The following is a 16,360-nucleotide window of genomic DNA, read 5'->3' as shown; positions in this document are numbered from 1 at the left end:
GCCCCTGCCTGGGGAATAGACACCCCCTGCCCCCCAGCTCCTCCCTGCCCCCCCCAGCATGGCGAATAGCAACCCACTGCCCCCCAGCTGCTTCCTGCCCCCCCAGCCTGGGGAATAACAGCCCCCTGCCCCCAGCTGCTCCCTGCCCCCCAGCCTGGGGAATAGCAGCCCCCTGTCCCCCCCCAGCCTGGGGTATAAACACTCCCTCCCCCCTAGCTCCTCCCTGCCCCCCAGCCTGGGGAATAGCAGCCCCCCAGCTCCCACCTTGCCCAGGTGCCAGGCCCCGGACGGATCAGCCCAGAGCTGGTGAGGAGGCGGGGCGGAGCCAGCCCCATGCCTGGGGGGAGCTGCCCTCCCATTGGCTACAGCGGGGGGTGTGGGGAGTGGGAACAGGTGTGATTGGACGGGTCCCCCCCGCCCCCCAACTTATTTTGTGGGGGGGGAACCGGGTTCCTCTGCAAAACCGGGGGGCGGGGCGCCGCACCCCCGCCCCTCCCCCTGCCCCACTCCGCACCCCCCCTTCCCTCCTCAGTCCGCCCCCCGGGTGCCGGGCGGGGGAGGGGCGGAACCTTCCGTCCGCCGCCGTGGCCGGGCCCGGTCCCATTACTCGGCGGCACCGGGCATGGCAGCGCCGGGGGTTCGGGCCCGGATCGGGGCCGTCGGAAGGGTGAGTCCGGCCCTTCCTCCCCCGGTGCCCCTCACTCCCGACCTGCAGCCCCCTGCTCGCCCGGCCCCCCCCAGCCCTGCCGGTGCCCCCCCACTCCCGACCCGCAGCCCCCCCCAGCCCTGCCGGTGCCCCCCCACTCCCGACCCGCAGCCCCCTGCTCGCCCGGCCCCCCCCCAGCCCTGCCGGTGCCCCCCCACTCCCGACCCGCAGCCCCCCCCCAGCCCTGCCGGTGCCCCCCACTCCCGACCCGCGGCCCTCCCCCAGCCCTGCCGGTGCCCCCCACTCCCGACCCGCAGCCCCCCCCCAGCCCTGCCGGTGCCCCCCACTCCCGACCCGCAGCCCCCCCCCCAGCCCTGCCGGTGCCCCCCACTCCCGACCCGCAGCCCCCCCCCAGCCCTGCCGGTGCCCCCCACTCCCGACCCGCAGCCCCCTGCTAGCCCGGGCCTGGGCTCCCCCGTCCCCCCTCTCACCTGAGCGACTCTCTCACCTTGAACGTTTTGTTTCCGCCTCTCAAGGACCCTGCGGGGGGGGGCTGGCGCCATTCCTGGGGGCGGGAGAGGAGCCCCGGGGGCTGGGGAGAGCGACCTGAAGTCAGGGTGACCAGACAGCAAATGTGAAAAGTCGGGACGCGGGGTGGGGGTAATAGGATCCTACAGAAGAACAAGACCCTAAAGTCGGGACATCTGGTCACCCTCCCGGAACTTGCCCCGTTTCCACTGGCCCGGGCTAGTCCGCCCCTGGGCAGGCAGCGAGGCCGGTAGAGCCGGGGGTGGGAGGGACGCGAGACGGATTTAGTTCCCAGCTCGGCCATGGGCAAGTCTCTGCCGTGCCTCGGTTTCCCCACCTGTACAATGGGAAGGGTGGTATAGCAGGGGCACTGGCGGGGCTGCAGGTCGGGAGTGAGGGGCACCGGCAGACCTGGGGAGGGAGCCCAGGGCTGGGCTAGCAAGGGGCTGTGGGTCGGGAGTGAGGGTAACTGGCAGGGCTGGGCTAGCAGGGGGCTGTGGGTCGGGTGTGAGGGTAACTGGCAGGGCTGGGGAGGGGCAGTGCTGGGCTAGCAGGGGGCTGTGGGTCGGGAGTGAGGGTAACTGGTACGGCTGGGGAGGGGCAGGGCTGGGCTAGCAGGGGCTGTGGGTCGGGAGTGAGGGTAACTGGGAGGGTTGGGGAGGGGCAGCGCTGGGCTAGCAGGGGGCTGTGGGTCGGGAGTGAGGGGCACCAGAACCTCCCAATGCACCGGCCTTGAGTCGGGGGTGCGGTGATTGGACGCTCTGGTGATACCCCCCTGTCAGAGGATAGTTGGGCGAATGTGGGTTTCCTCGTGCCCCAGCAGAACCGGGCCCCGGGCTGGCTGAGCTGGGGTACAGGGCTCGTTCAGGCCGTGGGCATGCGGGCCGCTAACGAGGCTGGCTAACGGTCACGTGGCAAAGGGGTGAACAGGGCCCCACGCTCAGGCTCCAGGGCTGGACTCTCTGGCTGGGGAAGGTCAGGAGGGAACCGGGAACCGGGTCGTCCCCGAAAGGGCCACTGGGGGGCGTTGCTTGTAATGGCTGGCCATGCGGCTGGATGGGCCCCTTGGTCTGAGCTAATAAGGCACCCTGGGTGTTTCAGCGAGCGGCCCCCTGCGCTCGCCCCTTGCCCCCCAGCCCTGCCGGTGCCCCTCACTCCCGACCCGGGGGTGGCTCCCTGGCACCCCGATGATTTGTTGCCTAGCTGCCCCTGAGCAGGGCTGAGCCCTTCCCGCTCATCTCACGTGTGGCCGGGCTGGTTTGCCAGCCCCAGTGCCGGCTGGGGGTGGGGGGCAGGGGTGGGTGTGTCGGCGGCTCCGGGCCGCGCTGTCCTGGCTGCCCCATGGAGACGCGCTGGGGGCTGGCACGGAGCCAGGCGCTCCGGAGGTTGCCAGGCCCCCGGGGGCCTGGTGGCGCCTCTGGTACCTGGCAGCTGCGGCCAAGGGCACAGAAATATCGTCCTCCCCCAGGGCATGCTGGGAAAGTGTGTGTGGGGGGGTGTAAGCTGGTGCACCCAAGCTCCAGGGCAGGGTGTGGCTGTAGGGGGTGGGGGGCGGTGCCCCATAGCACTAGGCAGGGGTGCAGCTGGGTGGGGGGGTAGGGAGGGTGGCGCCCCCTAGCGCCTGGCTGGGGGGAGGGTCTTTGTCTAGCTCAGGGTGCCCCCCCCCCCCCCCGCCCTGCATTCCAGGCCCTGCTTTGTCCGCAACTCCCTGCCTGGGCCCCAGCCCCTCCCCTCCCCAAGCTGGGGAGAGAACCCAGGAGTCCTGGCTCCCAGCCCCCCCCCTCCGCGCTCTAATCACTAGACCCCACTCCCCTTCCAGAGCTGGGGAGAGAACCCAGGAGTCCTGGCTCCCAGCCCCGACCCCCGCTCTAACCACTAGACCCCACTCCCCTTCCAGAGCTGGGGAGAGAACCCAGGAGTCCTGGCTCCCAGGCCCCCCCCCCCAAGTTTTTATCCCTTTCTTCCCCTTTCTCTCCACCTTGCGTGGAAATAAACTAAACCCACCCTCCCCCCCGCCTGTATTCCCACATCCCTCCCCAGCCCCCATGTTCCACTCCCACTACCGACAACCCCCCCTCCCACCCCACGCCGTGAACCCAGCTGTCCAGGGCTGGGGGTGGGGGGCGGAATTTACTACTTTATTGTGAGCCCACATGTTGGGGGGGCTGGCTGAGCATGGGGGGGAGCATGTGGTGGAGGGGGCGTTGGCTGCAAACCCCTCTGTGTGGGGAGGGAATTGACCAGTTTACCATAAACGCTGCAGTAGGGGTTTGGGGGGTGGGTTGCGAACCCAGGAGTCCGGCGGGGGGAGGGATTTACCATGAGCCCACACGCTGGAGGTTCTTGGGGGACTGGCTGCGAACCCAGGAGTCCGGGGCGGAATCTACCAGGAACCCACGCCTGTGATTCGGGGGTGGGGTGGGGGCACTGACATTGAACCCTGGCGTCCAGGGCTGCAGGGAAGGAACTTACCGGGGACCCAGGCGTCCGGCTGGCTTGCACCCCGGCATGCTGGGGGCGGAGCGAAGGCCCCGGGGTCTCTGCTGCGTGGCCCCCGGCTCCGTGTCTCCTGCCTGGAGACCAGCACGGCTCCGTGGGGAGCGAAGTCCAGTTGGGCGGGGTGGGGTGGGGGGAACGGGGAGGGGAGGGGGACGGATGCGGCTAATCCTGCTGGTGGGGGCAGGTTCCCACGCCCAGCACTGCCAACTGAATCCCCAATGAGGGGCCCTTTCTGGGGGGGCCTGGCCTGGTGCCCGTAGTGCCCCCTGCCTGGGGGAGGGGTCCTTCCTTGGGGACCTTGTGGGGTGCCCCTGGGGTGCGGCCCTGGCCCCACCCCACCACGGAGCCAGGTTACACATTAACCCTCTGTTTGCTCAGATGGCATGAAACGGTCAGAGTGATGGGGATGGCGGGGGGCCCAGCAGGGGGCGCTCTCCAGCCTGCACCCCTGTAAATGGGGGCTCCCTGGGCCCCTGCCCCCCCCCCCCCACACCCCCAGCCACTCCTCCCTCTGTCCCGCAGGTTTTGCCGGGTCGATTCTGTGCCGCCCTGGACCGGCTGCTGCCCCTCGGCCCCCAGAGACCCATCAGCACCTTCTTCAAGGTTAGTGCCAGCCCGGACGCCTGGGTTCTCTGCCTGGCGCGGGGAGGGGAGGGGGGTCTAATGGTTAGAGTGTGGCGGTGGGGGCTGGGAATTTGGATGCCTAGGTTCTCTGTCGGGGGTGGGGGGGCAGTACAGAGGTTAGAGCAGGGGGCTGGGAGCCAGGACTCCTGGGTTCTCTCCCCGGCTCCGGGAGGGGAGTAGAGTCTAGTGGTTAGAGCCGGGAGCCAGGACGCCTGGGTTCTTTTCCAGGCCTCGGACCTGCAGGTGGAGTTGACCAATGAGCCGAAGCCCAAGCCAGAGGCGGGTCAGCTGCAGTTCGGGAAGCATTTCACCGACCACATGCTGACGGTGGAGTGGGACCGGGACCGGGGCTGGGGCCAGCCCCACATCAAACCCTTCCAGAACCTGAGCCTGCACCCGGCCTCCTCCGCCCTGCACTACGCTGTGGAGGTGAGTCGGGGGGCCCTACTCCCACCCCCTGCTACCCCAGAGGGGCGGCGTCCCAGCCCAGGCAAGAGGGCCCTGGATAACCAGCCCCCGACCCCCAGAGCCAGCCGCGTCCCAGCCCGGTGAGGGGTGCCCAGATACCTCCCCCACCCCAGAGCCAGCCGCATCCCAGCCCGGTGAGGGGTGCCCAGATACCTCGCTCACCCCCAGAGCCAGCCGCATCCCAGCCCGGTGAGGGGTGCCCAGATACCTCCCCCACCCCAGAGCCAGGCGCATCCCAGCCCGGTGAGGGGTGCCCAGATACCTCGCTCACCCCCAGAGCCAGCCGCATCCCAGCCCGGTGAGGGGTGCCCAGATACCTCCCCCACCCTAGAGCCAGACGCGCCCCAGCCCGGTGAGGGGTGCCCAGATACCTCCCCCACCCCCAGAGCCAGCCGCGTTGCAGCCGGGCGCGGGGGCCCCAGACCCTGCCCCAGAGGGGCCGCGTCCCAGCCCCGGGCTGACGGTGCTGGCTCTCCCCAGCTCTTCGAGGGGATGAAGGCTTTCCGGGGCCAGGATCAGCGAGTCCGTCTCTTCCGCCCGCTGATGAACATGGAGCGTATGTGCCGCTCGGCCGCCCGGGCCAGCCTGCCGGTGAGTGACCCCCCCCTGCCCAGGCCTCCTGCATGGGGCCCTGGGGCCCTCGCTGACCAGGCCCCTGGCCACCGGTTATCCCCCCCACGCTGCTTGGGTGAACTTCAAGGGGGCTGAGAGCCAGGACTCCTGGGTTCTCTTTGTGGCTTTGGGAAGGGAGTGAGGTCTAGTGGTTATAGCTGGGGGGGAGGGGTTGGGAGCCAGGACGCCTGGGTTCTCTGCCAGGCTCTGGGAAGGGAGTGGGGTCTAGTGGTTAGAGCGGGGGGGGTTGGGGGCCAGAACTCCTGGGTTCTCTCTGTGGCTTTGGGAAGGGAGTGAGGTCTAGTGGTTATAGCTGGGGGGGGAGGGGTTGGGAACCAGGACGCCTGGGTTCTCTGCCAGGCTCTGGGAAGGGAGTGGGGTCTAGTGGTTACAGCTGCGGGGGGTGGGGTTGGGAGCCAGGACTCCTGGGTTCTGTCTTGGCCCTGGGGGCTGCCCCCTCTCTCCAGCACTGCCCTCTCTCCCCCAGCCCTTCGACCAGCTGCAGCTCCTGGACTGCATCCGCCGGCTCGTGGCCCTCGACCAGGACTGGGTGCCGCACTCGGACAGCGCCAGTCTCTACATCCGGCCAACCTTCATTGGCACCGAGGTGCGGAGCCCCGAGGGGCGCCCCGACTTCCGCCATCCCCACGGGACACATCCCGCCTGCCTCCGACCTTGCGGCACCCGGGCCCCCAGATCTGTCTCCCGCCTGCGCCCCCCCAGTCCCCCAGATCTGTCTCCCGCCTGCATCCCCCTAATCTGCTCCTTCCCCTGCACCCCGACTCTGGGCTCCCCTGGCTTCTTGCTCCTCAACCTTTCGAAGCGCACCCCCCCCCGACCCCGCTGCTGCAGGGGCTCTGGTGTGGGGTGCGGCCGTGGGGTGCCGGGGTTCTGACACTTTACTCCGCCCCCCCGCAGCCGTCCCTGGGGGTGTCCCGTCCCGGCCACGCCCTCCTCTTCGTCATCCTGTCGCCAGTGGGGGCCTACTTCGCCACCGGCCCCATGGGCGCCGTGGGCCTGCTGGCCGAGCCACGCTACGTCCGCGCCTGGCTGGGGGGCGTCGGCGACTACAAGATGGGGGGGTGAGTATGAGCTTCCAGGCCCCACTCTCCCGCTGTGGGGGTGGTGCCCTCCGGACCCCAGCCATGCCCCCCTCCGCCCCACCAGCCCCTAGGGGGTGCTGTCCCCTGCCCCCAACCTTGTCTCCCTCTCGCCCGCCAGCCACTGGGGGGTACTGGCCCCTGCCCCCAACCTTATCCCCCTCCCCCCTGCCAGCCGCTAGGGGATGCTGTCCCCTGTCCCCAACCTTGTCCCCCTCTCGCCCGCCAGCCACTAGGGGGTACTTCCCCCTGCCCCCAGCCGTGTTCCCCCTCCCCTCCACCAGCCACTAGGGGGCGCTGCCCTCCCCTCCCCCGCCGTGCCCCACTCTCTGAGGATGCCGCCCCCTGCGTCCGCAGGAACTACGCCCCCACCATCCTGGTGCAGGACGAGGCGGTGCGGGCCGGGTGCCAGCAGGCCCTGTGGCTCTATGGGGACGATCACCAGATCACCGAGGTCGGCACCATGAACATCTTCCTCTTCTGGACAGACCCGCAGGGCGGTGAGAGCCGGAGCCTCCTGCCACAGGCGAGGGGGGTCCCTCTGTACCCCTCCCCCATCCCAGGGGGGTCCCCCATCCCCAACTCCTGTGCCTCGTCCCGTGGGGTCCCCCTATACCCATCCCCTGCGTCCTGCCCCTCCCATGTCCCCTCCCAGGGGTGTCGCCATATACCCACGCCCTGCCCTACAGGGATCCTTGAGTGCCCCCCTCCCCACCCTGTGCCAGGGCAGTTCCCCCTATACCCTTTCCCCGCCCCCCATCCCGGGGGGATCCCCAAGTGCCCTGCCCCTGCGCCCTGTCTCAGAGGGGCTGTGTCTCGGTGGTGCCCCAGGAGGGCTCCCGAGATCCCTGCCCCCCTGCCCCATCCCAGGAGGATGCCCCTATACCCATCCCCCGCCCCACAGGGGTCCCTGAGTGCCCAGAGGGGCCGCATCCCAGCACCGGGCTGGGAGGTCCCCGTATACCCAGCCCCCGCCCCACCCCAGGGCCGGGGCGGGGGGGCGTGTGTGACGGGATTTTTCTTTTCCAGACCTGGAGCTGGTGACCCCCCCGTTGAACGGCATCATTCTGCCCGGGGTGACCCGACAGAGCCTGCTGGACTTAGGGCGCAAGTGGGTGAGTGGTGGGGGGGCGGATCCAGGGGGGGAGCCTCTGTTTTCTCCCCCTCTCTTGCTCCCAGACTGGCGACGGGGCCTGGGAGGCGATGGAAGGGGGGCCCGCGTGAGCTCTGCCCCAGCGATTCCCGGGGGGGGGCCGGTCTCTAGCTATGTGTTGGGTTGGGGGGGGCGGCGGTGGAGGAGGTGGAAGCTGGGAAGCTCTAAGGGGCTGGTTTGCGGCCAAGGTGGGCCTGGGAGGGGCTCAGTGGCCCCTAAAGGGGAGTCGCCATCTCGGGGGCTGGAGCAGAGTAGAGGGGGCGGCTGGGGAACCCCCACTTGGGCAAACCCCTGCCAGGGCTGGGCTAGGGGTTGGGGGCCCCAGCTGACCTCTCAGGCGCCTTCAGCCTGGGTGGGGTTTAATTCTGCCCCCCGCCCCCCTGGGGTGAGCCAGTCAGTTTGCTCCTTGGGGTGATCCCCCCCCCGGCACAGGACCCCAGCTCCCAACAGGCTGGGGGGAGCCCCACGTCACGGGGTCCCCGGGCGATGCTCTGGATCTGCTCCCCATGAAGCCAGGCAGGACTCTGGGAGCAGCCTGTCTGCAGGACACACAGCTCCCCCGGCTCCACCTTCCTGGGGCTGACCCCGGAGCCTCCAGCCTCCCCTGCCCCTCCGTGCGCTTCCCACAGCGAGTTCACTCAGGCGGGGTCCTGGGGAAGCCAGAGGGTCCTGCCCCCCGACTTCGCAGTCAGACGTGACTCTCAGCCAGCCAGTAAAACAGAAGGTTTATTAGACGACAGGGACATGGTCTAACACAGAGCTTGTAGGTGCAGAGAACAGGACCCCTCAGCTGGGTCCATTTTGGGGGGCAGGGAGCCAGACAACCACGTCTGCCCTTCACTCCATGTCCCCAGCCAGCCCCAAACTGAAACTTCTCCAGCCCCCACTCGTCTGGGCTTTGTCCCTTTCCCGGGCCAGGAGGGCGCCTGATTCCTTTGTTCTCCAAACCTTTAGCTCTCACCTGGCAGGGGGGAAGGGCCCAGGTCATCAGTGGCCAGGAAACAGGGTGTCGGCCATTCTCTGTGTCCAGACCCCTGCACACACCTGCCCTCTAGGGCTCTGCAAGGATCATACACCCTTACCCCACCCCCTAGATACTTAAGAACTGCATGGGGAAACTGAGGCACCCCCACACTATTCAGAGGAAACATTAAGAACAGTCCCACTTCGTCACATCTCTCCCCCCTTCGAGATCGAACTGAGCGGGGTCACTTTAGCCGGTGACCTGGGGAAGTTCGAAGCCACCAACGTTCCCATGGATGACCCAGAATCTCTCCCCTTCCTTGGTGGGAGTTACACCAGGCCCTTCCAGTTTCACGCCCTCCCTTAGGTCGGGGGTGGTTGATAGCATTCGCAGGCCGCATGTGGGAAGGTTTATGCGGCCCGTGCCCTTTGGCCACCCCAAAACCCCAGGGGGTCAAACTGGGATTGGGTCTTCTCCCCAACAAGCTGGCCAAACACAGCCACTTGGTTATAGGACTGTTTAACTTTCTTAACAGCTTTCACTCCCTCTGAGACCTTCTCAAAGCTCTCCACACTGGGTCTTTCAACAGGAAAGTCAGTGGATCCATTCACAACAGAAAATTCCTGGCTGTTAGGAACGGAAACTTTCTTGATTAAATCCCTTTCACACCCTTCAGTTGCAGTAAACTGCTTGCAAAGACTCCCTGAGGATTCCTTTCCCTAGGGCTTTTCTATGCAACAATTCACTCCTCCCAGAAATTCTGCTCTTACCCTCTTCACCGCTTTCTGGGTCTCCCTTACATCCAGAATTACCTCTGGCCCATCCGGCGGATTCCTACACAATCCCCTTTCAGGCAAACTGACAGACTTCCTAGATAAAAGGTCAGAAGCCTTCTCCTTCCCTTTGCCACACACAAGTTCAGAATCTTTTCCTTCTTGCTACAGGTTCCCACACCCTCAGTAGGTAACACAGTCACATCACCTTCATGCTCTCCTTGTGCCCTGGCCAGGATCTCACCCTGATTAGACAGAGTTGCTCCACCCTTTCCCAACCACACACGAGTAACAGGCAAAATACAAGCACCAGAATTGTCTGGGCTCTGGGATTTACATAGACACTAACTGGATGCGACCTAGTTACAGGGCCATTCTCCTGAGCAGACCCAAACTTCGGACCCTTCCCTTCCTGGGCTTTAGCTGAATCCAGAACCAACTCTGAGACAACTGCACGACCCTCAACCATCACAGGCTGAAAGGCCCCTTCTGTCTGCTCCACAGACAAAGAAGAGCCGGACGCACTTTCTCCTTTCCCAGACACACAGCTTGGGATCTCATTCCCCTTGTCCCAGCACACAGGGCTGGTCACAGACAACTGCTTGGAGATCAGGGTAGCTCCCTCCACAGGCAAGTCAACACCCCTGACAGACACAGGCACGTTTCCTTCACTGTCCCAATTCTCCACCCAGCTAACAGGTAAGGTCCAGGGACACTCATCTTCCACTCTCCTCGCCTTCCCACCCTGCTGACTAGACACAGCCCTCAGCTCACAAGGCTGCCTAGGCTCGTCCAAACTTTACTTAACAAGCACCTTGCCACTCCCCACAGATCCCCTGCCCTGCCTGTGTCTCCCCCCACGCAGCTGGGGTCTCAGCTCCCACTGGAGGTCCGAGGGGCCTGGCCCCAGGAAACTCCACACAGACACATAGGTTGGGGTCAGGAGTGGGAGCCTGTCCACCTCCCCACCCATCTGGCTGACGGAGTCTGTGGCCTTGGGACCCAGCAAGGGAGCTAGACACCGGGGCTTTTCCGCAGGGTCCCCCTGGTTCAAATCTCCAGCCTGCTCAAAGGCAGTGAGGTGGCATCCACATCCCCCCCTCCTTAACCAGGGGCAGCAATTTAGTCTCGAGGTTCCCTGCGGAACTGGCCCCCCGGGGTCTATCCCCACTCACCCCGGGGAGGTCCCCTAGGCCTCTCCGCTCCCCCACCGCCAGTTCATGCCACTTCTGCAGCTCTTTCTCGGGCTCTCGCTGTCTCTCACAGTCCTCTTGCTCTCTCGGACTCAGCTCCAATCCCGTCCGTCTCCGATCCCCCGATGGGGAACCCGATCGTGAAGACCCTCGTCTGGTCGGGGACAGGAGTCTTGGGGATGCCTGGCTCCCACTCCAGCTGCTCCCAGATCCTGCTATAGCCCCATTTGGGGTCAGGCATCTGTCCCTTAGCACGGTCATCCTCCTCCAGCTGCACGATTAACTCTGCTTTGGTGAACTTTCCAATGCTCCACCCTCTCTTTCTGCACAGGGTTACAATGTCCTTCTCAAGGAGGCGGTGACAGGCCATCACTCCGCTCTTCCCAAGTTGTTGTGGACTCACAGGCCTGTGTACTCTCAGCTCCCCATGGTCTCCAGGGAGAACCCCTCGTGTGCCAGCCCTTCTCAAGGTCACCACCTCTTTGCCAGGGTCGAGCTGCAGACTCCTCCGCCCCTGGGACTGCTCGCTGCAATCCCCAGGGGGACCCTGTTACTGCAAAAGTCCTTCTCTCTCCCAGGGCCAAGCCGCAGGCTCCTCCGCCCCTGAGACTGCTCACCGCAGTCCCCTGGGAGACCCCATTACTGCACAGTCCTTCTCGCTGGTCACACACTCCCAGGGGTTAACCGCCCCCCGAAACCGCTCCTCTCTGAGCCTTCAGCACGCCTGATCCTCGTCAATCCCCCTTCATTTTACTGCTCCTGAGTCACTTACCTCAGGAAGCGCCGTCCGTGGGGTGCAGTACATCCCACCGCTGCCACCAGTTGTCACGGAGTCCCTGGGCGATGCTCTGGAACTGCTCCCCATGAAGCCAGGCAGGACTCTGGGGAGTCTCCTTTCTGGGAGCAGCCTGTCTGCAGGACACACAGCTCCCCCGGCTCCACCTTCCTGGGGCTGACCTTGGAGCATTCAGCCTCCTCTGCCCCGCTGTGCGCTTCCCACAGCGAGTCTGCTCAGGCGGGGCTCCTGGGGAAGCCAGAGGATCCTGCCCCCAACGCCGCAGTCAGACGTGACTCTCAGCCAGCTAGTAAACCAGAAGGTTTATTAGACGACAGGGACATGGTCTAACACAGAGCTTGTAGGTGCAGAGAACAGGACCCCTCGGCTGGGTCCATTTTGGGGGGCAGTGAGCCAGACAACCACGTCTGCCCTTCACTCCATGTCTCCAGCCAGCCCCAAACTAAAACTCCCTCCGCCCCCCCCCCCCCGGGCTTTGTCCCTTTCCCGGGCCAGGAGGTCACCTGATTCCTTTGTTCTCCAACCCTTTAGCTCTCACCTTGCGGGGTGAGGGGCCCAGGCCATCAGGTGCCAGGAAACAGGGTGTCGGCCATTCTCTGTGTCCAGACCCCTGCACACACCTGCCCTCTAGGGCTCTGCAACGATCATACGCCCTTACTCCATCACCTAGATACTTAAGAACTGAATAGGGGAAACTGAGGCACCCCCACACTATTCAGAGGAAACATTAAGAACAGTCCCACTTCGTCACAGCCCCATCTCCCCAGCCTGGCACCAGGGGGCGCCGCCCTCTGTCCCCTGCCCACCCCCCCAGCCATGCCCCATTTCCCCCACCTGGCACCAAGGGGCGCTGCCTCCGTCCCCCTGACTCTCCCCTCCCGCACAGGGCGAGTTCAAGGTGTCGGAGCGCAGCATCACCATGGCCGACCTCATCCGGGGGCTGCAGGAGAAGCGGGTCCGGGAGGTGTTCGGCTCAGGCACGGCCTGCGTCGTCTCGCCCGTGAGCCACATCCTGTACCAGGGCAAGGTGGGATGCCGGGGTGATGGGCCCGCCGGCCGAGCTGGGTGTGTCGGGGGCAGAGGGCAGGGGGAACCGGGCTTGACGGGGGGGAGCCGGATCCGATGGGGGCTGGAGGGGGGGGACCGGGCTTGACGGGGGGGAGCCGGATCCGATGGGGGCTGGAGGGCGGGGACCGGGCTTGACGGGGGGGAGCCGGATCCGATGGGGGCTGGAGGGGGGGGGGGGGGACCGGGCTTGACGGGGGGGAGCCGGATCCGATGGGGGCTGGAGTGGGGGGGGGGACCGGGCTTGACGGGGGGGAGCCGGATCCGATGGGGGCTGGAGGGGGGGGACCGGGCTTGACGGGGGGGAGCCGGATCCGATGGGGGCTGGAGGGGGGGGGGGACCGGGCTTGACGGGGGGGAGCCGGATCCGATGGGGGCTGGAGGGGGGGGGGGACCGGGCTTGACGGGGGGGAGCCGGATCCGATGGGGGCTGGAAGGCGGGGACCGGGCTTGACGGGGGGGAGCCGGATCCGATGGGGGCTGGAGGGGGGGGGACCGGGCTTGACGGGGGGGAGCCGGATCCGATGGGGGCTGGAGGGGGGGGACCGGGCTTGACGGGGGGGGAGCCGGATCCGATGGGGGCTGGAGGGCGGGGACCGGGCTTGACGGGGGGGAGCCGGATCCGATGGGGGCTGGAGGGGGGGGGGGACCGGGCTTGACGGGGGGGAGCCGGATCCGATGGGGGCTGGAGGGGGGGGGGGAACGGGCTGGAGGGGGGGGGGACCGGGCTTGACGGGGGGGAGCCGGATCCGATGGGGGCTGGAAGGCGGGGACCGGGCTTGACGGGGGGGAGCCGGATCCGATGGGGGCTGGAGGGGGGGGACCGGGCTTGACGGGGGGGAGCCGGATCCAATGGGGGCTTGATGGGGGGGGGGCCGGGCTTGATGGGGGGGAGCCGGATCCGATGGGGGCTTGATGGGGGGGGGGCCGGGCTTGACGGGGGGGAGCCGGATCCGATGGGGGCTTGATGGGGGAGGGGGGCCGGGCTTGACGGGGGGGAGCCGGATCCGATGGGGGGCTTGATGGGGGGGGGGGCAGGCTTGATGGGGGGGGAGCCGGATCCGATGGGGGCTTGATGGGGGGGGAGCCGGATCCGATGGGGGCTTGATGGGGGGGGGCCGGATCCGATGGGGGCTTGATGGGGGGGGGGGGCGGGCTTGATGGGGGCTGGAGCGGGAGGGGACCGGGCTTGATGGGGGGGAGCCGGATCCGATGGGGGCTGGAGCGGGAGGGGACTGGGTTTGACGGGTGGGAGCCGGATCCGATGGGGGCTGGAGGGGGGGGGACCGGGCTTGACGGGGGGGAAGCCGGATCCGATGGGGGCTGGAGGGGGGGGACCGGGCTTGATGGGGGGAGCCGGATCCGATCAGGTCTCGTCTCCTTCCAGACCTATCCCATCCCCACCATGGAGAACGGCCCCGAGCTGGCCAAGCGGTTCTGGAAGGAGCTGACGGACATCCAGGTACTGGCCCGTGGGGGGGCTGGGGTTAGTGCAGGGCGGTGGGTGGGGGGGGGCGGTGGGGAGGGGGTCAGAGCCCCAGGGTTGGCGTTTCAGGTGTATGGAAAAGATCTGGCCCCAGGACAGGGACTGGCTGGTGGGGTGGGGAATGGGGCGCGGGCCTGTCCCCCTAGGGGGTGCCGGCTCCCACCCGGCCCAGGGCAGGGACTGGCTGGCTCAGCCCGGTTCCAAGGGGCCGGTCCCCCCCCCCCCCCCCACGCGGGCTGTGGAAGGGGTGTCTGTGCCGAGCTCCCGCCCATTCTGACCCCCCCGCCGTCTGTCTGTCTGTCTCCTTGCAGTACGGCCGTGTGCCCAGCGACTGGGTGCTGCCCGTCTGAGCCGGACCGGACCTCGCCCCCCTATTGAAAACGGGGGGGGGGGGGGCTTTGGTTTTTAACACTCCCCCAGAGCGACCCCCCAGCTGCCCCCTGTGCTCCGCCCCCCCATGAGTGACACAGGTCCCTGGAGCAGAACCAAACTTGCCCCACCCCCGGGATCCCCCCCTGCCCACTGCCCCCGTCCCCTCCCGCCCTGGGGCCGGTCAGATTGGGACTGGGCCAACACCCCACCCCACACCCCCCCGCACCAGCATAGCTGGGCCAGTGCAAGGCCTGCTGGGTAATCCCGGGAGCAGTGCATTGTGGGAGACCGGATCGGCCAGTTGAAATGCCTTCTGGGTAAACTATCCCGTCCTGCAATTTCTTACCCCCCCGCCCCCCCCTGCCGGCCAGCAGCTGGAGGGTGCACTGAGACGCCCGGGGTAGCCCGCCTCCGCTGGGCCTGTTCTGGGCTCCCCCAGGCTCTCAGGCCAGTCTGTGTCCCCGGGGCCAGGCCTACGGGCCCCCCCCTTGCTGCCCGCAGGGGGCCGAAATGCCCGGCGCTGACCCAAAAAGCTTTTCTATTAAACTAAATGAAACCAACCCACTGGGTCCAGAGTCTGCGTCGGGGGATGGGGGACAGCGGGTGCTACAGGATCCCCCCCGCCCCCCACACCGAGATCAGGGCCCCGTGGTGCCGGGCGCTGCACCGATCCCCACCCCCCCACACCGAGATCAGGGCCCCGTGGTGCCGGGCGCTGCACAGATCCCCCTGGACTGAGATCAGGGCCCCGTGGTGCCGGGCTCTGCGCCGATCCCCACCCCCCCGCACCGAGATCAGGGCCCCTTGGTGCTGGGCTCTGCACAGATCCCCACCCCCCCACACCGAGATCAGGGCCCCTTGGTGCCGGGCTCTGCACCGATCCCCACCCCCCCACACCGAGATCAGGGCCCCGTGGTGCCGGGCTCTGCACCGATCCCCACCCCCCCGCACCGAGATCAGGGCCCCGTGGTGCCGGGCGCTGCACAGATCCCCCCCACGACCGAGATCAGGGCCCCGTGGTGCCGGGCGCTGCACAGATCCCCCCCCCCCCCCCGACTGAGATCAGGGCCCCGTGGTGCCGGGCGCTGCACAGACCCCCCTACGACCGAGATCAGGGCCCCTTGGTGCCGGGCTCTGCACAGATCCCCACACCCCCAGCGAGATCAGGGCCCCGTGGTGCCGGGCGCTGCACAGATCCCCACACCCCCCCACCGAGATCAGGGCCCCGTGGTGCCGGGTGCTGCACAGATCCCGCCCCCCCCCCCCCCGACTTAGATCAGGGCCCCGTGGTGCCGGGCGCTGCACAGATCCCCACCCCCACACCGAGATCAGGGCCCCGTGGTGCCGGGCGCTGCACAGATCCCCACCCCCACACCGAGATCAGGGCCCCGTGGTGCCGGGCGCTGCACAGATCCCCACCCCCCCACCGAGATCAGGGCCCCGTGGTGCTGGGCGCTGCACAGATCCCCACCCCCCCACCGAGATCAGGGCCCCGTGGTGCCGGGCGCTGCACAGATCCCGCCCCCCCCGACCAAGATCAGGGCCCCGTGGCACCGGGCACTGCACAGATCCCGCCCCCCCCCGACTGAGATCAGGGCCCCGTGGTGCCGGGCGCTGCATGGGAACCGTGATCATAGGGCAGGAGGGCTTAGAGAGGAACTGGGCTGAAGGAAGGGATTGAGGGGGGAGTTGGGGGATGGAGGGGGAGAGGAGCTGGCCTATAGCTCAGTGGGGGGGCGGGGCATTGCCCCATTCCCCTCCTCCCCCGGCATTGCTCAGCCCCTGTGGCCCAGGGCCCGGCTCTCCTGTGGGGCCCAGCTGCCGGTCCCTGACCCGGCCCGGGGGTCTGGCTGATGCCCCATGAGCTGAGCGGTGCTGGCCCAGCGGATCTCACCCCTGCGACGTCAGGGCCGGGCTGGGCCGAGCCGAGCTGGGAGGTCTTATAGCCGGGGCTAGGGGGAGCCGTGTAAACAGCGAGCCAGAAGCAAAGGGACTGGCCCAGCCAGAGCCCCAGGACCCCAAACAGCCCCCGGCGGGGTGGGGGGGGAGGGATGGACACAGAGCCTTTCCCCTCTAGGGGG

General features: G+C 67.7%; 2 protein-coding genes across 2 annotated transcripts in view; both read left to right on the top strand.

The window, feature by feature from the left end:
* PLEKHA4 (pleckstrin homology domain containing A4) overlaps positions 1 to 69 on the top strand; it is a 15,003-nt gene extending 14,934 nt beyond the window's left edge. The window contains exon 12 of the mRNA XM_043534891.1: positions 58 to 69. Within this exon, the coding sequence (XP_043390826.1) occupies positions 58 to 69 (12 nt within the window). The remainder of the gene's footprint in view (positions 1 to 57) is intronic.
* Positions 70 to 432: 363 nt separating this feature from the next.
* BCAT2 (branched chain amino acid transaminase 2) lies at positions 433 to 14,839 on the top strand. Its single transcript, XM_037888680.2, has 11 exons — positions 433 to 667; positions 4,196 to 4,276; positions 4,526 to 4,726; positions 5,246 to 5,356; positions 5,865 to 5,984; positions 6,296 to 6,459; positions 6,835 to 6,977; positions 7,507 to 7,592; positions 12,243 to 12,383; positions 13,809 to 13,883; positions 14,219 to 14,839. Exons 1-11 carry the CDS (start codon positions 623 to 625, stop codon positions 14,255 to 14,257), a joined length of 1,206 nt encoding a protein of 401 aa, XP_037744608.1. The 5' UTR covers positions 433 to 622; the 3' UTR covers positions 14,258 to 14,839.
* Positions 14,840 to 16,360: the final 1,521 nt, after the last annotated feature.

This window comes from Chelonia mydas, chromosome 23, assembly GCF_015237465.2.
Source record: "Chelonia mydas isolate rCheMyd1 chromosome 23, rCheMyd1.pri.v2, whole genome shotgun sequence".
Lineage (NCBI taxonomy): Eukaryota > Metazoa > Chordata > Testudines > Cheloniidae > Chelonia > Chelonia mydas.
Note: the sequence above shows the minus strand (reverse complement) of the source record. Positions and strands in the feature narration are given on the sequence as shown.

Bases quoted from the DNA above. Each gene is read 5' to 3' on its own strand.
- BCAT2 (XM_037888680.2), top strand. From the start codon at position 623: ATGGCAGCGCCGGGGGTTCGGGCCCGGATCGGGGCCGTCGGAAGG. The intron at 668-4,195 runs GTGAGTCCGGCC...TCTGTCCCGCAG, and splicing joins GGATCGGGGCCGTCGGAAGG to GTTTTGCCGGGTCGATTCTG. The intron at 4,727-5,245 runs GTGAGTCGGGGG...GGCTCTCCCCAG, and splicing joins CCCTGCACTACGCTGTGGAG to CTCTTCGAGGGGATGAAGGC.